Here is a 25,005-nt window from a genome sequence, read left to right on the forward strand (position 1 = left end):
CTTCTGTGGATCGTTCTTAATGTACTCTGGGAGTGTGGCCTTGACATACTTTTTCTTTGCTAGGGCAATCTTAGCGGTTAAGGAATGTTTAAGCTCTCGAAATGTTTGTGTTTCGGTCTTATGCTGCTTACAGAGTCTTTTTAATTTTCGTTTGATCTGAATGATCTCGCGGCTGATCCAAGGGTTGCGACGCCCTTTTCTGACTCTTTTCATGGGTACAAAGTGTTCCGTACAATGATTTACAACTTCCTTAAACCTTTTCCACAAAAAATGAACATCTTCAAAGTCATGCTATACTAATTTTCTTTCCATATAATCAATAATACTTTCATCATCAGCACGTACATAGTCACGTATGTACGCTAATGAGGCAATTCTAGCACTAGCAGCATGTGGAGCACTCCATGAAAATAACAGTACCCTATGGTCTGAAATGCCGGGCTCTATGGTAAGTGTTCCGTTTGAAAACTTTTGACTAATAAAGAAAAGATCTAGTACTGCGTTTTCTCGGGTTGGTTCCTGTACAACTTGGTCGAGGTTCATTGCTAAAAGTATATCTAATACAACATTGCAGGTTGCATATTTTTCCGATCTAAATTGCTTCCAATCTATGTCGGGCAGATTAAAACCACCAGTAATAATAACATTACGATTTCGATGCGGCAACAGGAAATCATACAATTCTTCAAGATACGAATCAGCGGTATCAGGTGGCCGATAAACTGCGCAAAGCACGAATCTGAAACGCAATATTTTTACATTTAAAAATAAACTTTGATGGTTTGGAATCTGGTCCATGAAAGTAACAGCTATATTTTTTTTCGCTACCACCGCAACACCACCACCTCTTCAAACTCGATCTCGTCTGTACAACTTGTAACCTGGTGGTACAATTTCGTCACTACTTATTTTGTCTGAAAGCCACGTTTCAGAGATTACAACAAGTTGTGCATTGTAACTAAGCAGCAGCAATTCTGGTTCTTCTATTTTATTTACAATACTTCTTGCATTCAGAGAGAGGATGCGCAGTTGCTGTGGCACCTGGCATAGCTATCTGTCATCCTGTACATCAGCCATTTGCTTTAACAAAACACGTCCGCTTGAGGCATCGCTCCAGACATAAAATGAATTATCAATACGCAGCCTGTCGTTCACTAAGGAAACCTTCTTTCCGTTCTCTTTATCTGTTTTAGCACTTTGCCACAAGTTCTTTCGTTTCCTTCGCGTTTCAACAGAGAAGTCGTTTTGAAGGAATATACGACTTCCTTTCAACTTCCCTGATTTACGTAAGACTTCTTGTTTTTCCAAGTAATTTTGAAAGTACAAGATGACTGGACGGTTTGATGACGCCTTTCCTAGTCTATGTATTTGCGCGACAGACGAACAGCAAACCCTAAGCTTGTCTTCAATTATTTCCTTAATAACTTTCTGCCTGAGCGTCTCAGGTGTTTCGTCTTTGGTTTCTTTAATTCCAAACACTACAAGATTAGATCTTCTACTCCGGTCTTCCAGTTCCACCAACTTTTTTTGGTGCGCTCTCATAGTTTCTTGGATTTCCCCTAGGTTTACATTGGAGCTAGCCATAGCATTAGTCTTCTTTGTTACTTCCTTAATTTCTTTTTCTACTTGCGACATTCTGTCCGTCAGGGACTCAATGTTTTTATCAGTTTCATCTAGTCTTTTTATGACGTCAGCCAAGTCGTTTCGTATAGCCTTCTGTCCGTCTATAAGCGTTTGAAGCATCTTAGCGACATCAGGACCAGGGTTTTCTTCAACGTCCCCGCAGAGCAAAAGTTTACAGACAGGAAAACACTGCAATAAAATTCTCAGAAGTCTAAGTGGGTACGGCACAATCAAAATGCATCGATCGTCACTCTTGTATGAACAGTAATAACCAACCTGAAAGCACAATAAAGAACGCATGTTCAGAGCTCTGTTGACGGCGGTTTCGCCGGGCCCACTGCAGTTTTCAGTCATCAGTGTCGGGTATATAAGCAGCTTCACTGGTGACGTCACTCCCCAGGCTCCCGTGGTGGCGCTGACTGGATCCAAGGTTATGCGGCGGTAGCTGTAATCTGCACTGTCAGTCGCTGTCGTGATAGCCTCTGTAGCTGGTCGTTGCGTGTCCGAAGTTGGTGCCGCCGATACGACGGATAGCAGTAGTGCCTGAAAGCACAATAAAGAACGCATGTTCAGAGCTCTGCTGACTGCGGTTTCGCCGGGCCCACTGAAGTTTTCGGTCATCAGCGTCGGGTATATAAGCAGCTTCACGGGTGACGTCACTCCCCAGGCTCCCGTGGTGGCGCTGACTGGATCCAGTGTTATGCGGCGGTAGCTGTAATCTGCACTGTCAGTCGCTGTCGTGATAGCCTCTGTAGCTGGTCGTTGCGTGTCCGAAGTTGGTGCCGCCGATACGACGGATAGCAGTAGTGCCTGAAAGCACAATAAAGAACGCATGTTCAGAGCTCTGCTGACTGCGGTTTCGCCGGGCCCAGTTTGTTCGTCCATGCATCCATCCGTGCGTCCACTAGAGAACACTCAAAGTACCGCCATCCCGCATACCCTGTGGCACATAGCCATTTTACACGTCCGTTTACCTGTCCGTCTGTCTGCTAGTCTGTCTGTTCGTCCATGCATCCGTCCGTGCGTCCATCTAGGGAACACTCAAGGTACTGCCATCTCGCATACCCTGTGGCACACTTGCTTTACGCGTCCGTCTACCTGTCCGTCTGTCTCCCAGTCTGTCTGCCTGTTCGTTCATGCGTCCGTCCGTGCGTCTATCTAGAGAACACTCTGAGTACCGCCATCTCGCGCGTCGTATACCCTGTGGTACATACCCGCTTTACGGGTCCGTCTACCTGTCCGTCTGTCTGCCAGTCTGTCAGTCTGTTCGTCCATGCGGCCATCCGTGCGTCCACAAGACAACACTCAAAGTGCCGCCATCTCGCATACCCTGTGGCACATAGCTGCTTTACGCGTCCGTCTACCTGTCCATCTGTCTGCCAGTCTGTCTGTCTGTCCGTCCATGCGTCCATTCGTGTGTAAATCTAGAGAACACTCCGATTAGCGCCCTCTCGCGCGTCGTATACCTTGTGGCACATACCCGCTTTACGCGTCCGTCTACCTGTTCCTCTGGCTGCCACTCTGTCTGTCTGTTCGTCCATGCGTCCCTCCGTGCGTCCATCTAGAGAACACTCGAAGTACCGCCATCTCGCATACCTTGTGGCACATACCCACTTTACACGTCCGCTTAACTGTCCATCTGTCTGCCAGTCTGTCTGTCTGTCGGTCCGTGCATCCGTCCGTGCGTCCATCTAGAGAACACTCAAAGTACCGCTATATCGCATACCCAGTGGCAAATAGCCGCTTTACACGTCCGTCTACCTGTCCGTCTGTCTGCCAGTCTATCTGTCTGTTCGTCGATGCATCCGTCCGTGCGTCCATCGAGAGAACACTCTGAGTGCCGCCATCACGCATACATTGTGGCACATAGCCGCTTTACACGTCCGTCTACCTGTCCGTTTGTCTGCCAGTCTGTCACTCCGTCCATGCGTCCGTTTGTGCGTCCATCTAGAGAACACTCTGAGTACCGCCATCTCGCGCGTTGTATACCCTGTGGTACACCCGCTTTGCGCGTCCGTCTACCGGTCCGCCTGTGTGCCAGTCTGTCTGTCTGTCCATCCATGCGTCCGTTCGTGCGTCAATCTAGAGAACACTCAAAGTACCGCCATCTCGCATACCCTGTGGCACATAGCAACTTTACACGTCTGTCTACCTGTCCGTCTGTCTGCCAGTCTGTCTGTCTCTCCGACCATGCGTCCGTGCGTTCGTCAATCTAGAGAACACTCTGAGTACCACCATCTCGCGCGTCGTATACCATGTGGTACACCCGCTTTGCGCGTCCGTCTACCGGTCCGTCTGTGTGCCAGTCTGTCTGTCTGTCCATCCATGCGTCCGTTCGTGCGTCAATCTAGAGAACACTCAAAGTACCGCCATCTCGCATACCCTGTGGCACATAGCAACTTTACACGTCTGTCTACCTGTCCGTCTGTCTGCCAGTCTGTCTGTCTCTCCGACCATGCGTCCGTGCGTTCGTCCATCTAGAGAACACACTGAGTATCGCCATCTCCGCGTCGTATACCCTGTGGTACATACCCGCTTTACGCGTCCGTCTACCTGTCTGTCTGTCTGCCAGTCTGTCAGTCTGTTGGTCCAAGCGTCCATCCGTGCGTCCACTAGAGAACACTCAAAGAACCGCCATCTCGCATACCTGTGGCACATAGCCGCTTTACAGGTCCGTCTACCTGTCCGTCTGTCTGCCAGTCTGTCTGTCTGTTCGTCCATGCATTCGTCCGTGCGTCCATCCAGAGAACACTCAAGGTACCGCCATCTCGCATACCCTGTGGCACATAGCCACTTTACACGTCCGTCTACCTGTCCGTCTGTCTGCCAGTCTGTCTGCCTCTCCGTCAATGCGTCCGGGCGTTCGTCAATCTAGAGAACACTCTGAGTACCGCGATCTCGCGCGTCGTATACCCTGTGGCACATGCCCGCTTTACGCGTCCGTCTACTATGTCCGTCTGTCTGCCAGTCTGTCTGTCTGTTCGTCCATGCGTCCGTCCGTGCGTTTATCTAGAGAACACTCTGAGTACCGCCATCTCGTGCGTCGTATCCCCTGTGGTACATACTCGACCCACTTTACGGGTCCGTCTACCTGTCCGTCTGTTCACCAGTCTGTCTGTCTGTTCGTCCGTGCATCCGTCCGTGCGTTCCTCTAGAGAACACTCGAAGTACCACCATCTCGCATATCCTGAGGCACATAGCCGCTTTACGCGTCCATCTATGTGTCCGTCTGTCTGCCAGTCTGTCTGTTTGTCTGTCCATGCGTCCGTTCGTGCGTCAATCTAGAGAACATTCAAAGTACCGCCATCTCGCATACCCTCTGGCACATAGCCACTTTACGCGTCCGTCTACCTGTCCATCTGTCTGCCAGTCTGTCTGTCTGTCCGTCCATGCGTCTGTTCGTGCTTCAATCTAGAGAACACTTCGAGTACCGCCATCTCGCATACCCTGTGGCACATTGCTGCTTTACGCGTCCGTCTACCTCTCCATCTGTCTGCCAGTCTGTCAGTCTGTCTTCATGCGTCCATTCGTGCGGAAATCTACAGAACACTCCAATTAGCGCCCACTCGCGCGTCGTATACCCTGTGGCACATACCCACTTTACGCGTCCGTTTACCTGTTCCTTTGTCTGCCACTCTGTCTGTCTGTTCGTCCATGCGTCCCTCCATGCGTCCATCTAGAGAACACTCCGAGTACCGCCATCTCGCATACCCTGTGGCACATAGCTGCTTTACGCGTCCGTCTACCTGTCCATCTGTCTGCCAGTCTGTCTGTCTGTCCGTCCATGCGTCCATTCGTGCGTAAATCTAGAGAACACTCCGATTAGCGCCCTCTCGCGCGTCGTATACCTTGTGGCACATACCCGCTTTACGCGTCCGTCTACCTGTTCCTCTTTCTGCCACTGTGTCTGTCTGTTCGTCCATGCGTCCCTCCGTGCGTCCATCTAGAGAACACTCAAAGTACCGCCATATCGCCCGTCGTATACCCTGTGGCACATAGCCGCTTTACGCGTCCGTCTACTATGTCCGTCTGTCTGCCACTCTGTTCGCCAATGCGTCCGTGCGCGTCCATCTAGAGAACACACTGAGTATCGCCATCTCGCGCGTCGTATACCCTGTGGTACACACCCGCTTTAAGCGTCCGTCTACCTGTCTGTCTGTCTGCCAGTCTGTCTGCCAGTCTGTCAGTCTGTTCGTCCAAGCGTCCATCCGTGCGTCCACTAGAGAACACTCAAAGAACCGCCATCTCGCATACCCTGTGGCACATAGCCGCTTTACACGTCCGTCTACCTGTCCGTCTGTCTGCCAGTATGTCTGTCTGCCCGTCCGTGCGTCCCTCCGTGCGTCCATCTAGAGAACACTTATTATACCACATCTCGCATACCCTGTGGCACAAAGCCGCTTTACACGTCCATCTACCTGCCCGTCTGTCTGTCTGTCCGTCCGTCCGTGCATCCATCTAGAGAACACTGAAAGTACCGCCATTACGCATACCCTGTGGCACATAGCCGCTTTACGCGTCCATCTACCTGTCCGTCTGTCTGCCAGTCTCTGTCTGTCCACCCATGCATCCGTTCATGCGTAAATCTAGAGAACACTCAAAGTACCGCCATCTCGCTTACCCTGTGGCACATACCTGCTTTACGCGTCCGTCTACCTGTCCATCTGTCTGCCAGTCTGTCTGTCTGTCCGTCCATGCGTTCGTTCGTGCGTCCATCTAGAGAACACTGAAAGTACCGTAATCTCGCATACCGTGTGGCACCTAGCCGCTTTACACGTCCATCTACCTGTCCGTCTGTCTGCCAGTCTTTCTGTCTGTCCGTCCGTGCGTCCATCTCGAGAGCACTCAAAAGTACTGCCATCTCGCATACCCTGTGGCACATAGCCGCTTTACACGTCCGTTTACCTGTCCGTCTGTCTGCCAGTCTGTCTGTGTGTTCGTCCATGCATCCGTCCGTGCGTCCATCTAGAGAACACTCAAGGTACCGCCATCTCGCGTACCCTGTGGCACATAGCCACTTTACACGTCTGTCTACCTGTCCGTCTGTCTGCCAGTCTTTCTGTCTCTCCGTCCATGCGTCCGTGCGTTCGTCAATCTAGAAAACACTCTGAGTACCGCCATCTCGCGCGTCGTATACCCTGTGGTACATACCCGCTTTACGGGTCTGTCTACCTGTCCCTCTGTCTGCCAGTCTGTCAGTTTGTTCGTCCATGCGTCTATCCGTGCGTCCACTAGAGAACACTCAAAGTACCGCCATCTCGCATACCCTGTGGCACATAGCTATTTTACACGTCCGTCTACCTGTCCGTCTGTCTGCTAGTCTGTCTGTTCGTTCATGCATCCGTCCGTGCGTCCATCTAGGGAACACTCAAGGTACTGCCATCTCGCATACCCTGTGGCACAACCACTTTACGCGTCTGTCTACCTGTCCGTCTGTCTCCCAATCTGTCTGTCTTTTCGTCCATGCGTCCGTCCGTGCGTCTATCTAGAGAACACTCTGAGTACCGCCATCTCGCATACCCTGTGGCACATAGCAGCTTTACACGTCAGTCTACCTGTCCGTCTGTCTGCCAGTTTGTCTCTCTTTCCGTCCGTGCATCTGTCCGTGCGCCCATCTAGAGAACACTCAAAGTACCGCCATCTCGCATACCCTCTGGCACATAGCCGCTTTACACGTTTGTCTACCTGTCCGTCTGTCTCCCAGTCTGTCAGTCTGTTCGTCCGCGCGGCCATCCGTGCGTCCACAAGAGAACACTCAAAGTGCCGCCATCTCGCATACCCTGTGGCACATAGCCGCTTTACACGTCCGTTTACCTGTCCGTCTGTCTGCCAGTCTGCCTGTCTGTTCGTCCATGCGTCCATCCATGCGTCACTCTAGAGAACACTTAAAGTACCGCCATCTCGCATCTCTTATACCCTGTAGCAAATACCGCTTCACGCGTCCGTCTACCTGTCCGTCCGTTTGCTAATCTCTCTGTCTGTCTGTCTCTCTGTGCGTCCGTCCGTGGGTCCATTTAAAGAACACTCAAAGAAACGCCATCTCGCACCCCCCGCGGCACATACCCGCTTTACGCGTCCGTCTACCTGTCTGTCTGTCTGCCAGTCTGTCGGTCTGTTCGTCCATGCGGCGCTCCGTGCGTCCACAAGAGAACACTCAAAGTGCCGCCATCTCGCATACCCTGTGGCACATAGCCACTTTACACGTCCGTCTACCTGTCCGTCTGTCTGCCAGTCCATAGAGAAAGAAGAAGACAAGAGCGGACACTCCGCGAAACCTGGCCTCAGGAAGTGCGTCACGACTACGTAACGAACTAGTGCTCCCACCACACGTCAGAGGGCGCAAGCGCAAAAAAAAACACAGTTATAATCAATGCAACAGAATTGTTTTCACAAATTAATAATTACACGCCCAAATTTGGTATGTTCTTTATACATAAAAACGATTTATTCAACACACCTTACGCGATTATTTTTCTTCAGCCGTACTGTCATAAACACCATCTACCCAGCGACAAGCCCATGCATGACTGACAGCGAGACGCTTTCGTCGCTTTCGTCAACGTCGGCTGCGTCGGCGTTTTCAAGCGTGAGATAACAGGTGAGGCACGTTTTCAAGCGAAGCTTGTTGAATGACATGTTGTTGGTCTTGTTGGGTCATTTTTTCAGAAAACGGTTACGCCTGCGCGAAAAAGACACCATGCAACAAACATAGAAAGATGCACACACACACGTTGCGCTTCGTGTGTGCGAGTTTGTTTCTTACGTGGCGTGTCATTCACGCAGTTGTAACCTTTTTCTGAAGCTTGTAAGGACTGGGAGGTTCGCTAAAAAGAAAGTTTGTGGCTCTATGCGGCGGTTAGACGGGAACATTGTGCAACGTATGCAGTATAGAAAAGGCGGCACGGCGTCAAGCCGAGGCGACGCGTGCTGCGTCTGCCACGGACGCGAGCGTCTGTGCGCTGAGCATAGCTGGGCAGCTAGGTCGTAGGCTCGGTGCAAAATATTGAGAAGCGTTTGTTGGGCCTCGCATGCTTCACGACGCATTTCCCGAAGGCTCGGAACACGAATAATTCTTGGTGTGCCGGAGGCAAATCTGGACTAGCCAAGTGGCCATCATCTTCGTTTCTTCGCTAGCCTTGTGCCACTAGTGCAAGCTGCCCACAAATTTTTTTGACGTTTCCAATATAATTTTACCGCACAAATTTCAACTACGATTTTTCTTCCCAATGTACTGCTGATACTGCGTACGCACGAAGGTGTTCTAATGTTCCCAGGCCGCGATACCATTGCATTACAAGGGATAGCGGCCTGGAAACTTCTGAAGATCTTTGTTCGTGGTCTTGACGTATATCTTTGTAAGTCAGAGTTTTATGGGTCAGAGATGTATCACTGGTTTTGTATTGTGCATCGATTAGCTAATCATTCAAAGGGGTTTGCTGGTACACTTATGACGTGCACATATCTTTTTTGTAATTTGACAGCGAAGCATCCACTTACTAACATTTTCAGACCGCGCTGACGCCATGCCGTCCGGCGGTCCAAGCTACGGCAGCTACTGCTGTGTATCGTGGTGCTTCAACAATGGCAGAACCCACAAGAAGCCTGGGACGAGTTTCTTCCGCGTACCACGGGACGGCAGGTGTGTTAAAGCTTTTGTATGGTTTGCATGTCTGTAGGCTTACTGTTCGTACTTGCTAAGTGAGGGTAACAATAAAAAATCACTATTCAAGCACTTCCCCTTTCAGCTGATAGTTCATTGCCAATGCAGGATGAAAGCATGGATGCAGTATGCTGGACGCGATGATCTCCTGAGTAAGCCGGCCAGCCTATTGTACGCAACGTACAGGGTTTGTAGCGACCATTTTACTGCTCAAAGTTTCATGGACCCTGGGCACACAAGGCTTACAAGAATGGCTGTTCCCAGTGTGCAACCAGCTGCACCATGTAAGTGATTGACTGAAACTCAAATATGTGCAATAGCAGCCACTTGTATTGAATCAGTGGCGACAGTTAACCGTGAAGATCTCTGTAGCCGATAGAGAAACCTCACTACAGAAGTAACACTTGGAAAGTCTTAAGTTCTGTGAATTGTGGGCTATTACCTTCCTAACAGCAGCTTTACATTTCTGTCATTTTTTGATGCTCTGGACCTGCGCAACTTGTTTTGAAAGACTTTAAAGGGCTATTTCACGTTATCTTCAAGCCTGAGTGCACATGTACGTATACCTTTCATCAGTGAAAGCTGCCACTGTTGATAATTCCAAAAATCACAAATTACTTGTTTCCTAGTTGGTGCCGTCTCTTTTCTTCCACGTTCGACCAATTTATGCGTTTGAAAGAGCTGTTTAAGCTTCCCCATGCTACAAGCTTTGTAACTTGTACCAACTGCACATATATGCAGGTTCTCTGAGCGTCGCTTCAAGTAGTGACTGTGACATGGCTGCAGAAGCTGCACTGCAAGGTGCGGATGAGCTTCAGTTTGTGTTATTATAAGCCTCTTACTGACACATTGTCGTAATTTCATCTCTTCAGGACCTGCGGTAGAGGCTTCAGAAAGCGGCTCCCACACATTGAGGTGCCCCGATGAACAGGGTGCGTTCAGTGTCGCGATTTCTTTTTTTTTTACCCAAATTGACTGTTGACCAAACCTCTGCAGGTGGCAGCTCCCTTGTAGCTGGTGAAAGAATTTCTGATGATTTCGTCTTGCCGGAGAAAACCTTAACCAGTCGTTCAGCTGTCACAAAAGGAACTTGTGTGGCCGGTAAGTTGTATGTTCACTTCAACACCAGAGTGGATTGATATAGAGACTTCCGCAGGCCGCTCGCAAGATTGTTCCGACAGCATTGTCCGAGGCACTGAACAAGCTTCACAAGACCCTCCAGAAGACGTCTCCGCCAACAGCTCCACGCCTGAGTGCCTTAGAGAAAATGGTGACTATGCTTTTATTGCAGCAGTTTTTAATGTGCTATTTTATGTTTAGGACATTCTGAGGAAACTATCCTCAAAAGGACACTACGTGTGCACTTACAAAATGTAAGGGTGGGCTCTCAGTGATTTTCATTTTTTTTGTGCATTGTCAACATTGTGAATGGTTTGTTTTTAGGTAGTGGAATCGAAAACTTTGTACCACAGAAAGTTGTGCACCTTGGGTCTGAAAGAGCGAGGAAAGTGCTCGTATGGGATTAGTTGTTCTTCGCTTTTACATCAATTTTTTTGTTTATTGCAGTGCGTTCCTGTGTGCCAGCGACAATGTCTCCATCAATGAAGTACAAGCAAACCATTAAACATCTGCAAGCCAAAGTAGCAGCACAGCGGAAAACTATCAAAAGACTGCAGAGACAGCCTCACCAAGCACCGTCATCGACTACGAAGGCCCTTGAAGTTATCCGACCGCACGTCACCGAGGAGGTTTTTAAACTTCTTTCTGCACATGTTCGCTTGAGGCCCAAATGCAAGGGCAAGCGGTTTCCCGTGTGGTTCAAGAAATTCGCTCTTCACTTAAACTTCCGAGGTCCGCGAGCATACCGATTTCTGGCTCCGTATTTTTCTTTGCCCTCCCGGCGTTCATTAAGGAGGTGGCTAGCTAATGTAAAGATGACTCCAGGCATAATTCCAGGAATCCTTTCTTCCATTGCAACAAATACTCAAGCTTGGAATGAACGGGACCGAGTGTGCGCTTTAGTTTTCGACGAAATAGCACTCAAAAAGAATTTGTACTATGATGCTTCAAGAGACGTTGTCCAGGGTTTTACAGATGATGGCACTCATCGCACTTCAACCATCGCTGATCGAGCACTGGTTTTTCTTCTTGTTGGTGTTTCGAGAAAGTGGGTTCAACCGGTTGCTTTTACTATAGGGCACACATCAACACCATCATCTGTTATGCATAACTTGCTGGTGTCACTCATTTTGGAGCTTAGGAGCATTAATATTGCAGTGAAAGCAGTCATTTGTGACCAGGGCAGTTCAAATGTAAGTCTCGCTAACCAACTAAAAGTGACTGTAGCAAAGCCTTTTTTTGAAGTTAATGGTGAGCGGGTATATTACATTTTTGATGTTCCGCATTTAATTAAAACAACGCGCAATAATGTCCAAGCACACAAGTTATACATTGGGGATGACATCGTTAACTGGTCGCACATTGTAAGCCTTTACCAATCCTCACATGAGTTGCGGTTGCGATTGGCTCCAAAGTTGACTGAACGGCACGTTCATCAGAAACCTTTTTCTAATATGAAGGTCAGCAGAGCAACTCAGGTCTTCAGTGCATCAGTTTCGATTGCTATCACGGCAATGGTGTATGCGAAGGTGCTGCCTGCCTCGGCCATCACTACAGCTCAATTTTGTGATCGTATGGACAGGATTTTCGATGCCTTGAACAGCTCGAGTAAAAAAAGAACTTCGCAAAAGCTGCGGCATGCAATCATGAAAAATGATTCAGAGCTGATTGACTTCCTCCGAGGCCAGCTTCCCTGGATTGCATCATGGCAGTTTGTTGGCAGACGTCAACCACAAACCATCGTAGGTTGGCAAATTACAATTCAGGCAATTTGTCAACTATGGGACGACCTCTCCAAAAATTACAATTTTGAATACCTGTTAACACGCAGGCTTCAACAGGATCCTCTGGAGAACATATTTGGCCACATTAGGCAAAAACAGGGTTGCAACACCAACCCCAATGTAGCACAATTTATTTGTGGCCTGAAGCACATCTGCATAAGAAAACTCTTCAAGCTGTCAGAATACGGAAATGTCGAGGATGATGAATGTGACCTCCTCCAGGAACAGCTGTCGCCATTCTCCCTCACCAGTGCGTCTCTTGTGGATAATGAGGAGTGTGCACAGCCACAGCCTGACGACTTTCCCGCTCTAGACGATCTCTCTGAACTTGCGACAAACATTCACTCCCATATTATCGATGACTCCGCTGCATATTATGTAGCTGGTTTTCTCATCAAACACTTCCTTCGGAATGCATGTGACGGTTGCAGTTGCCCACAGTTACTGAAAGACGACAGTGAGACGCTTAAGGGTACCCACCAGTATTTCACAATGCTCAAAGCATACCACGTCCCCAGCAAACTTTTTGGGAATCTCACTGTGCCATCAGAAGCAGCTTTTGCATACGTACAACAACTTGAATCTCGCTTTCTTGCCATAATTGAGGCCACTGCACATCACCTGAAAGTGTGCGATGTTTTGTATCACCATCTGTCAAGTGTTGGCGATTTTCATTTCTGCTCTGCTGGGTGTCGCGCTAAGTTTCTGAAAATGTTTTGCCGGGTTCGTTTATGTTGGCATGTGCGTTTTGTGAACCGAAACTTAGACAGGGTTAGGTTCCAGTCTTCAATCTCGGGCATGCAGCTTGACAAGTTCAAAGGTTAGCAATTAGCGGCGGGTTTACACTAAAGTATTGGAGTTGAGCCGAATCCTGCAATAGCTTTGTTATGTTATTACTTCGTTACAGCAGACTTCATTATGGTCTTATATGCTTATATTCAGTTCAACTGGACTAACCACTCCTTCGTTGCATTCATTGTTTTGGTTACCCGCTATGAGGAGTACAAACACTGTGTATTCGCTCGAAGTGATTTGCATAACCTTAAAAAGAATGTTGGGCATCCTGTCTGTATTTTTTGTAGCAAATACGGGCGAACTGTACACTTTACTGTGGGTCGCTTGGTCACTGTGTATGCTTTATCTCTCCAGCTCAAGTAATATATCGATAACAAAACCGCTTGTTGAAATGTCTTCGAGCGGGTAAGGAACACAGTATGAAGTGGGCACGGTTCATGTTATCACGCTTTTCGTATTTTAGCTTCTCATCAACCTCCTCATCTTGCCCATCAAAATTTTCAAAAGAATACCCAAACTTGTAGTGTTTGATGGGGCTGCGGACGCTGCCATTTTATTTTTATATAGCTTGTGAGTGATAACGTACGATGTAGAGCCTTTGTGAAAAATAATGAGCCAAAGTGGTTTCCTTCTGCTATTTATTAGCCCTGTAATACCGCTCTCGTAGCACCAATTAAAGTCCACAATTCTGGATAAAGTGATGACTACAATCTATTTTAGCTCGCAAGCGTCACAGCAACACCCAAACGCAAATCACTTGGGATCTTAAGTTTTTGATGAAGGCGACGCATAACAAAAGCCACAAGACCTGCCAGTGTTGTAGCATAAAGTTTGTCTTTCACGTAGTGAGCAAGCTGCAAAGCCCTACCTTTCTGAGGACAAGCAGGCATCAAGTCTGCTTTTTTTCATTTTGGACTAGCTGTTCTTAAGCACAGCCAGCACACTGCACCTTTGCCTTTCTGTTATATTGTGTCGTGTGGTTTCTGTGCGCTCTTTTTTTCTATGCATTATTTCAGTTAAGCCCAGGCGTGATTCGCGACTTCATTGCTGTGTATATGTCACTTCTTCCTTCTTCATCAGCATTGTGCGCTATGTTTTTGCCATAGATCCTTAGTTACCCACTGGCCCGGTGTGTCATACTTCACCAGTTTCTCGGCTTCTGCCAACTCTAGCGATGTGTGCGTTGTCTGTGTTCTCTATGTATTTGTTACAATATTTGTTACAATTTATTTGTAAGGCGAGATGCATTTGTTGTCTACCTTTGTCATATTGTGCTTTTTATATTCTCATACTCTACCTTGCCTTTGAATAAAACATTGCGGATGCTCTGTTTCTTTGACTGATATATACATTGATCACTTGTTCCAAAAGAAAAACACAAGCGCGATGAATAAAACGATAGTGAATTATCATTACCTGCATCTCTTTTTTTTATAACTTAATCAAAATAAAAATTACGTCACGACCGATTCGCACGAACCACTGAACAAAACAAAACAGGGAATCGCTAAATCAAAACGACCTACAAAAACTATCCATTTGGGCGATGAATAGTGGTCTGAAATTATGAACTTACGACATAGCAAAACGTCGGTTATGCAAAGTAATTCAAAAGTTGCGCCAGTGAAACCGAAACCGGAAGCGCAAGCCACTTGCTCTCATCAACCACTAGGTGTGCTAGAGTCGATTGGGCCGCTGGGGTCTACGGGAGTGTCCACTCTTCACCTTTTTTATTTCTCTATGGCCAGTCTGTCTGCCTATCCGTCAATGCGTCCGGGCGTTCGTCAATCTAGAGAACACTCTGAGTACCGCCATCTCGCGCGTCTTATACCCTGTGGCACTTGCCCGCTTTACGCGTCCGTCTACTATGTCCGTCTGTCTGCCAGTCTGTCTGTCTGTTCGTCCATGCGTCCGTCCGTGCGTTTATCTAGAGAACACTCTGAGTACCGCCATCTCGTGAGTCGTATACCCTGTGGTACATACTCGATCCACTTTACGGGTCCGTCTACCTGTCCGTCTGTTCACCAGTCTGTCTGTCTGTTCGTCCGTGCATCCGTCCGTGCGTTCCTCTAGAGAACACTCGAAGTACCGCCATCTCGCATATCCTGAGGCACATAGCCGCTTTACGCGTCCATCTACCTATCCATCTGTCTGCCAGTCTGTCTGTTTGTATGTCCATGCGTCCGTTCGTGCGTCAATCTAGAGAACATTCAAAGTACCGCCATCTCGCATACCCTGTGGCACATAGCCGCTTTACGCGTCCGTCTACCTGTCCATCTGTCTGCCAGTCTGTCTGTCTGTCCGTCCATGCGTCTGTTCGTGCTTCAATCTAGAGAACACTCCGAGTACCGCCATCTCGCATACCCTGTGGCACATTGCTGCTTTACGCGTCCGTCTACCTGTCCATCTGTCTGCCAGTCTGTCAGTCTGTCTTCATGCGTCCATTCGTGCGGAAATCTACAGAACACTCCGATTAGCGCCCTCTCGCGCGTCGTATACCCTGTGGCACATACCCGCTTTACGCGTCCGTTTACCTGTTCCTTTGTCTGCCACTCTGTCTGTCTGTTCATCCATGCGTCCCTCCATGCGTCCATCTAGAGAACACTCAAAGTACCGCCATCTCGCATACCCTGTGGCACATAGCCGCTTTACGCGTCCGTCAACCTGTCCATCTGTCTGCCAGTCTGTCTGTCTGTCTGTCCGTCCATGCGTCTGTTCGTGCTTCAATCTAGAGAACACTCCTAGTACCGCCATCTCGCATACCCTTCGGCACATAGCTGCTTTACGCGTCCATCTACCTGTCCATCTGTCTGCCAGTCTGTCTGTCTGTCCGTCCATGCGTCCATTCGTGCGTAAATCTAGAGAACACTCCTATTAGCGCCCTCTCGCGCGTCGTATACCTTGTGGCAAATACCCGCTTTACGCGTCCGTCTACCTGTTCCTCTTTCTGCCACTCTGTCTGTCTGTTTGTCCATGCGTCCCTCCGTGCATCCATCTAGAGAACACTCAAAGTACCGCCATCTCGTATACCTTGTGGCACATGCCCACTTTACACGTCCGCTTACTGTCCATCTGTCTGCCAGTCTGTCAGTCTGTTCGTCCAAGCGTCCATCCGTGTGTCCACTAGAGAACACTCAAAGAACCGCCATCTCGCATACCCTGTGGCACATAGCCGCTTTACACGTTCGTCTACCTGTCCGTCTGTCTGCCAGTATGTCTGTCTGTTCGTCCGTGCGTCCCTCCGTGCGTCCATCTAGAGAACACTTAACATACCACATCTCGCATACCCTGTGGCACATAGCCACTTTACACGTCCATCTACCTGTCCGTCTGTCTGTCTGTCCGTCCGTCCATGCGTCCATCTAGAGAACACTCAAAGTACCGCCATCTCGCATACCCTGTGGCACATAGCCGCTTTACACGTCTGTCTACCTGTCCGTCTGTCTGCCAGTCTGTCTCTCTGTCCGTTCGTGCGTCCGTCCGTGCGTCCACATAAAGAACACTCAAAGTACCACCATCTCGCATACCCTGTGGCACATAGCAGCTTTACACGTCCGTCTACCTGTCCTTCTGTCTGCCAGTTTGTCTTTCTGTCCGTCCGTGCGTCTGTCCGTGCGCCCATCTAGAGAACACTCAAAGTACCGCCATCTCGCATACCGTCTGGCACATAGCCGCTTTACACGTTTGTCTACCTGTCCGTCTGTCTGCCAGTCTTTCTGTCAGTCCATCCGTGCGTCCGTCCGTGCATCCATCTAGAGAACACTGAAAGTACAGCCATCTCGCATACCCTGTGGCACATAGCCGCTTTACGCGTCCATCTACCTGTCCGTCTATCTGCCAGTCTCTGTCTGTCCGCCCACGCATCCGTTCATGCGTAAATCTAGAGAACACTCAAAGTACCGCCATCTCGCTTACCCTGTGGCACATAGCCGCTTTACGCGTCCGTCTACCTGTCCATCTGTCTGCCAGTCTGTCTGTCTGTCCGTCCATGCGTTCGTTCGTGCGTCCATCTAGAGAACACTCAAAGTACCGTAATCTCGCATACCGTGTGGCACATAGCCGCTTTACGCGTCCATCTACCTGTCCGTCTGTCTGCCAGTTTGTCTGTCTGTCCGTCCGTGCGTCCATCTCGAGAGCACTCAAAAGTACCGCCATCTCGCATACCCTGTGGCACATAGCCGCTTTACACGTCCGTGTACCTGTCCGTCTGTCTGCCAGTCTGTCTGTGTGTTCGTCCATTCATCCGTCCGTGCGTCCATCTAGAGAACACTCAAGGTACCGCCATCTCGCGTACCTTGTGGCACATAGCCACTTTACACGTCCGTCTACCTGTCCGTCTGTCTGCCAGTCTGTCTGTCTCTCCGTCCATGCGTCCGTGCGTTCGTCAATCTAGAAAACACTCTGAGTACCGCCATCTCGCGCGTCGTATACCCTGTGGCACATAGCCGCTTTACGCGTCCGTCTACTACGTCCGTCTGTCTACCACTTTGTTCGTCCATGCGCCCGTCCGCGCGTCCATCTAGAGAACACACTGAGTATCGCCATCTCGCGCGTCGTATACCCTGTGGTACATACCCGCTTTACGCGTCCGTCTACCTGTCTGTCTGTCTGCCAGTCTGTCAGTCTGTTCTTCCAAGCGTCCATCCGTGCGTCCACTAGAGAACACTCAAAGAACCGCCATCTCGCATACCCTGTGGCACATTGCCGCTTTACACGTCCGTCTACCTGTCCATCTGTCTGCCAGTCTGTCTGTCTGTCTGTCTGTCTGTCTGTGCGTCCATGCGTCTGTTCGTGCTTCAATCTAGAGAACACTAGAGGTACCGCCATCTCGCGTACCCTGTGGCACATAGCCACTTTACACGTCCGTCTACCTGTCCGTCTGTCTGCCAGTCTGTCTGTCTCTCCCTCCATGCGTCCGTGCGTTCGTCAATCTAGAAAACACTCTGAGTAACGCCATCTCGCGCGTCGTATACCCTGTGGTACATACCCGCTTTACGGGTTTGTCTACCTGTCCCTCTGTCTGCCATTCTGTCAGTTTGTTCGTCCATGCGTCTATCCGTGCGTCCACTAGAGAACACTCAAAGTACCGCCATCTCGCATACCCGGTGGCACATAGCTATTTTACACGTCCGTCTACCTGTCCGTCTGTCTGCTAGTCTGTCTGTTCGTTCATGCATCCGTCCGTGCGTCCATCTAGGGAACACTCAAGGTACTGCCATCTCGCATCCCCCGCGGCACATAGCCGCTTTACGCGTCCGTCTACCTGTTCGTCTGTCTGCCAGTCTGTCTGTCTGTTCGTCCGTGCGTCCGTCCGTGCGTTCATCTAGAGAACACTCAAAAAAGTACCGCCATCTCGCATATCCTGAGACACATAGACGCTTTACGCGTCCATCTACCTGTCCGTCTGTCTGCCAGTCTGTCTGTCTGTCCGTCAATGCGTCTGTTTGTGCTTCAATCTAGAGAACACTCCGAGTACCGCCATCTCGCATACCCTGTGGCACATAGCTGCTTTACGCGTCCGTCTACCTGTCCATCTCTCTGCCAGTCTGTCTGTCTGTCTGTCCGTGCGTCCATTGGTGTGTAAATCTAGAGAACACTCCGATTAGCGCCCTCTCGCGCGTCGTATACCTTGTGGCACATACCCGCTTTACGCGTCCGTCTACCTGTTCCTCTGTCTGCCACTCTGTCTGTCTTTTCGTCCATGCGTCTCTCCGTGCGTCCATCTAGAGAACACTCAAAGTACCGCCATATCGCATACCCTGTGGCACATAGCCGATTTACGCGTCCGTCTACCTGTCCATATGTCTGCCAGGCTGTCTGTCTGTCCGTCCATGTGTCTGTTCCTGCTTCAATCTAGAGAACACTCCGAGTACCGCCATCTCGCATACCCTGTGGCACATAGCCGCTTTACGCGTCCGTCTACCTGTCCGTCTGTCTGCCAGTCTGTGTGTCTGCCTGTCTGTCTGTCCGTCCGTGCATCCGTCCGTGCATCCATCTAGAGAACACTCAAAGTACAACCATATCGCATACCCTGTGGCACATAGCCGCTTTACACGTCCGTCTACCTGTCCGTCTGTCTGTCTGTTAGTCGATGCATCCGTCCGTGCGTCCATCGAGAGAACACTCTGAGTGCCGCCATCTCGCATACCCTGTGGCACATAGCCGCTTTACACGTCCGTCTAGCTTTCCGTTTGTCTGCCAGTCTGTCTGTCTCTCCGTCCATGCGTCCATTCGTGCGTCAATCTAGAGAACACTCTGAGTACCGCCATCTCACGCGTCGTATACTCTGTGGCACATATTCGCTTTGCGCGTCCGTATATCTGCCCGTCTGTCTGCCAGTCTTTCTGTCTGTTCGTCCATGCGTCGTGCCATGCGTCCATCTAGAGAACACTCTGAGTACCGCCATCTCGCGCCTCGTATACCCTGTGGTACACCCGCTTTACGCGTCCGTCTACCTGTCAGTCTGGGTGCCAGTCTGTCTGTCTGTTCATCCATGCGTCCGTTCGTGCGTCAATCTAGAGAACACTCAAAGTACCGCCATCTCGCATACCCTGTGGCACATAGCCGCTTTACGCGTTCGTCTACCTGTCCATATGTCTGCCAGGCTGTCTGTCTGTCCGTCCATGTGTCTGTTCCTGCTTCAATCTAGAGAACACTCCGAGTACCGCCATCTCGCATACCCTGTGGCACATAGCCGCTTTACGCGTCCGTCTACCTGTCCATCTGTCTGCCAGTCTGTCTGTCTGTCCGTCCATGCGTCCATTCGTGCGTAAATCCAGAGAACACTCTGAGTACCGCCATCTCGCGCGTCGTATACCCTGCGGCACCTACCCGCTTTACAGGTCCGTCTACCTGTCCGTCTGTCTGCCAGTCTGTCTGTCTCTCCGTCTATGCATCCGTCCGTTCGACCATCTAGAGAACACTCAAAGTACCGCCATCTCGCATACCCTGTGGCACATAGCCACTTTACACATCCGTCTACCTGTCCGTCTGTCTGCCGCTCTGTCTCTCCGTCCATGCGTCCGTGCGTTGGTCAATCTAGAGAACACTCTGAGTGCCGCCATCTCGCGCGTCGTATACCCTGTGGCTCATACCCGCTTTACGCGTCCGTCTACTATGTCCGTCTGTCTGCCACTCTGTCTGTCTGTTCGTCCATGCGTCCGTCCACACGTCCATCTAGAGAACACACTGAGTACCACCATCTCGCGCGTCGTATACCCTGTGGCACATACCCGCTTTACCCGTCCTTCTACCTCTCCCTATGTCTGCCGGCCTGTCTGTCTGTTCATCCATGCGTCCGTCCGTGCGTCCATTTAGAGAACACTCTGACTACCGCCATCTTGCGAGTCGTATACCCTGTGGTACCTACGCTCTTTACGCGTCCGTCTACCTTTCCGTCTGTCTGCCAGTCTGTCAGTCTTTTCGTCCATGCGTCCATCCGTGCGTCCACTGAAGAACACTCAAAGTTCCGCCATCTCGCATACCATGTGGCACACAGCCGCTTTACACGTCCGTGTACCTGTCCGTCTGTCGGCCCGTGTGTCTGTTTGTCCGCCCGTGCGTCTCTCCGTGCGTCCATCTAGAGAACACTTAAAATGCCGCATCTCGTGTACCTTGTGCCAAATAGCCACTTTACACGTCCGTCCATCTGTCCGTCTGTCTGCCAGTCTGTGTGTCTGTCCGTCCATGCGTCCATTCGTGCGTAAACCTAGAGAACACTCCGATTAGCGTCCTCTCGCGCATCGTATACCCTGTGGCACATACCCGCTTTACGCGTCCGTCTACCTGTTCCTCTGTCTGCCACTCTGTCTGTCTGTTCGTCCATGCGTCCCTCCGTGCGTCCATCTCGAGAGCACTCAAAATACCGCCATCTCGCATACCCTGTGGCACATAGCCGCTTTACACGTCCGTGTACCTGTCCGTCTGTCTGCCAGTCTGTCTGTGTGTTCGTCCATGCATCCGTCCATGCGTCCATCTAGAGAACACTCAAGGTACCGCCATCTCGCGTACCTTGTGGCACATAGCCACTTTACACGTCCGTCTACTTGTCCGTCTGTCTGCCAGTCTGTCTGTCTCTCCGTCCATGCGTCCGCGCGTTCGTCAATCTAGAAAACACTCTGAGTACCGCCATCTCGCGCGTCGTATACCCTGTGGTACATACCCGCTTTACGGGTTTGTCTACCTGTCCCTCTGTCTGCCAGTCTGTCAGTTTGTTCGTCCATGCGTCTATCTGTGCGTCCACTAGAGAACACTCAAAGTACCGCCATCTCACATACCCGGTGGCACATAGCTATATTTCACGTCCGTCTACCTGTCCGTCTGTCTGCTAGTCTGTCTGTTCGTTCATGCATCCGTCCGTGCGTCCATCTAGGGAACACTCAAGGTACTGCCATCTCGCATCCCCCGCGGCACATAGCCGCTTTACGCGTCCGTCTACCTGTCCGTCTATCTGCCAGTCTGTCTGTCTCTTCGTCCATGCGTCCGTCCATGCGTTCATCTAGAGAACACTCAAAAAAGTACCGCCATCTCGCATATCCTGAGACACATAGCCGCTTTACGCGTCCATCTACCTGTCCGTCTGTCTGCCAGTCTGTCTGTCTGTCCGTCAATGCGTCTGTTCGTGCTTCAATCTAGAGAACACTCCGAGTACCACCATCTCGTATACCCTGTGGCACATAGCGGCTTTACGCGTCCGTCTACCTGTCCATCTCTCTGCCAGTCTGTCTGTCTGTCTGTCCGTGCGTCCATTGGTGTGTAAATCTAGAGAACACTCCGATTAGCGCCCTATCGCGCGTCGTATACCTTGTGGCACATACCCGCTTTACGCGTCCGTCTACCTGTTCCTCTGTCTGCCACTCTGTCTGTCTGTTCGTCCATGCGTCTCTCCGTGCGTCCATCTAGAGAACACTCAAAGTACCGCCATATCGCATACCATGTTGCACATAGCCGCTTTACACGTCCGTCTACCTGTCCGTCTGTCTGCCAGTCTGTCTTTCTGTTCGTCGATGCATCCGTCCGTGCGTCCATCGAGAGAACACTCTGAGTGCCGCCATATCGCATACCATGTGGCACATAGCCGCTTTACGCGTCCGTCTACCGGTCCGTCTGTGTGCCAGTCTGTCTGTCTGTCCATCCATGCGTCCGTTCGTGCGTCAATCTAGAGAACATTCAAAGTACCGCCATCTGGCATACCCTGTGGCACATAGCAACTTTACACGTCTGTCTACCTGTCCGTCTGTCTGCCAGTCTGTCTGTTTCTCCGTCCATGCGTCCGTGCGTTCGTCAGTCTAGAGAACATTCTGAAAACAACCATCTCGCACGTCGTATACCCTGTGGCACATAGCCGCTTTACGCGTCCGTCTACTATGTCCGTCTGTCTACCACTTTGTTCGTCCATGCACCCGTCCGCGCGTCCATCTAGAGAACACACTGAGTCTCGCCATCTCGCGCGTCGTATACCCTGTGGTACATACCCGCTTTACGCGTCCGTCTACCTGTCTGTCTGTCTGCCAGTCTGTCAGTCTGTTCGTCCAAGCGTCCATCCGTGCGTCCACTAGAGAACACTCAAAGAACCGCCATCTCGCATACCCTGTGGCACATTGCCGCTTTACACGTCCGTCTACCTGTCCATCTGTCTGCCAGTCTGTCTGTCTGTCTGTCCGTCCATGCGTCTGTTCGTGCTTCAATCTAGAGAACACTCAAGGTACCGCCATCTCGCGTACCCTGTGGCACATAGCCACTTTACACGTCCGTCTACCTGTCCGTCTGTCTGCCAGTTTGTCTGTCTCTCCGTCCATGCGTCCGTGCGTTCGTCAATCTAGAAAACACTCTGAGTACCGCCATCTCGCGCGTCGTATACCCTGTAGCAAATACCGCTTTACGCGTCCATCTACCTGTCCGTCCGTTTGCTAATCTGTCTGTCTGTCTGTCTCTCTGTGCGTCCGTCCGTGGGTCCATTTAAAGAACACTCAAAGTAACGCCATCTCGCATACCCTGTGGCACATTGCTGCGTTACGCGTCCGTCTACCTGTCCATCTGTCTGCCAGTCTGTCAGTCTGTCTTCATGCGTCCATTCGTGCGGAAATCTACAGAACACTCCGATTAGCGCCCTCTCGCGCGTCGTATACCTTGTGGCACATACCCGCTTTACGCGTCCGTCTACCTGTTCCTCTTTCTGCCACTCTGTCTGTCTGTTCGTCTATGCGTCCCTCCGTGCATCCATCAAGAGAACACTCAAAGTACCGCCATCTCGTATACCTTGTGGCACATACCCACTTTACACGTCCGCTTACTGTCCATCTGTCTGCCAGTCTGTCTGTCTGTCCGTCCGTGCGTCCGTCCATCCGTCCATCTAGAGAACACTCAAAGTACCGCCTAATCGCCCGTCGTATACCCTGTGGCACATAGCCGCTTTACGCGTCCGTCTACTATGTCCGTCTGTCTGCCACTCTGTTCGCCAATGCGTCCGTGCGCGTCCATCTAGAGAACACACTGAGTATCGCCATCTCGCGCGTCGTATACCCTGTGGTACACACCCGCTTTAAGCGTCCGTCTACCTGTCTGTCTGTCTGCAAGTCTGTCAGTCTGTTCGTCCAAGCGTCCATCCGTGTGTCCACTAGAGAACACTCAAAGTACCGCCATCTCGCATACCCTGTGGCACATAGCCGCTTTACACGTCTGTCTACCTGTCCGTCTGTCTGCCAGTCTGTCTCTCTGTCCGTTCGTGCGTCCGTCCGTGCGTCCACATAAAGAACACTAAAGTACCATCATCTCGCATACCCTGTGGCACATAGCAGCTTTACACGTCCGTCTACCTGTCTGTCTGTCTGCCAGTTTGCCTCTCTGTCCGTCCGTGCGTCTGTCCGTGCGCCCATCTAGAGAACACTCAAAGTACCGCCATCTCGCATACCGTCTGGCACATAGCCGCTTTACACGTTTGTCTACCTGTCTGTCTGTCTGCCAGTCTTTCTGTCTGTCCATCCGTGCGTCCGTCCGTGCATCCATCTAGAGAACACTGAAAGTACCGCCATCTCGCATACCCTGTGGTACATAGCCGCTTTACGCGTCCATCTATCTGTCCGTCTATCTACCAGTCTCTGTCTGTCCACCCATGCATCCGTTCATGCGTAAATCTAGAGAACACTCAAAGTACCGCCATCTCGCTTACCCTGTGGCACATAGCCGCTTTACGCGTCCGTCTACCTGTCCGTCTGTGTGCCAGTCTGTCTGTCTGTCCGTCCGTGCGTCCATCTCGAGAGCACTCAAAAGTACCGCCATCTCGCATACCCTGTGGCACATAACTGCTTTACACGTCCGTGTACCTGTCCGTCTGTCTGCCAGTCTGTCTGTGTGTTCGTACATGCATCCGTCCGTGCGTCCATCTAGAGAACACTCAAGGTACCGCCATCTCGCGTACCCTGTGGCACATGGCCACTTTACACGTCCGTCTACCTGTCCATCTGTCTGCCAGTCTGTCTGTCTCTCCGTCCAGGCGTCCGTGCGTTCGTCAATCTAGAAAACACTCTGAGTAACGCCATCTCGCGCGTCGTATGCCCTGTGGTACATACCCGCTTTTCGGGTTTGTCTACCTGTCCCTCTGTCTGCCATTCTGTCAGTTTGTTCGTCCATGCGTCTATCCGTGCGTCCACTAGAGAACACTCAAAGTACCGCCATCTCGCATACCCTGTGGCACATAGCCGCTTTACGCGTCCATCTATCTGTCCGTCTATCTGCCAGTCTCTGTCTGTCCACCCATGCATCCGTTCATGCGTAAATCTAGAGAACACTCAAAGTACCGCCATCTCGCTTACCCTGTGGCACATAGCCGCTTTACGCGTCCGTCTACCTGTTCGTCTGTCTGCCAGTCTGTCTGTCTGTTCGTCCGTGCGTCCGTCCATGCGTTCATCTGGAGAACACTCAAAAAAGTACCGACATCTCGCATATCCTGAGACACATAGCCGCTTTACGCGTCCATCTACCTGTCCGTCTGTCTGCCAGTCTGTCTGTCTGTCCGTCAATGCGTCT

The 25,005-nt window shown here is 50.7% G+C and overlaps 1 protein-coding gene across 2 annotated transcripts; it reads left to right on the forward strand.

Moving 5' to 3' along the window:
- The first annotated feature begins 7,868 nt into the window (after positions 1-7,868).
- On the forward strand, positions 7,869-14,396 carry LOC142784977 (uncharacterized). 2 transcript variants are annotated; one of them, XM_075883400.1, is made up of 8 exons: positions 7,873-8,221; positions 9,133-9,262; positions 9,392-9,567; positions 10,025-10,084; positions 10,156-10,215; positions 10,280-10,384; positions 10,440-10,553; positions 10,850-14,396. In XM_075883400.1, the coding sequence occupies exons 2-8, from the start codon at positions 9,147-9,149 to the stop codon at positions 13,009-13,011; spliced, it is 2,793 nt and encodes a 930-aa protein (XP_075739515.1). In that variant the 5' UTR covers positions 7,873-8,221; positions 9,133-9,146; the 3' UTR covers positions 13,012-14,396. The 2 variants fall into 2 exon arrangements, with proteins under 2 accessions (XP_075739516.1, XP_075739515.1); XM_075883401.1 differs by having other exon boundaries at positions 7,869-8,221; positions 10,280-10,553; positions 10,850-10,884.
- The last annotated feature ends 10,609 nt before the right edge of the window (positions 14,397-25,005 follow it).

The sequence above is a fragment of the Rhipicephalus microplus genome, unplaced genomic scaffold, assembly GCF_043290135.1.
Source record: "Rhipicephalus microplus isolate Deutch F79 unplaced genomic scaffold, USDA_Rmic scaffold_16, whole genome shotgun sequence".
NCBI lineage: Eukaryota > Metazoa > Arthropoda > Arachnida > Ixodida > Ixodidae > Rhipicephalus > Rhipicephalus microplus.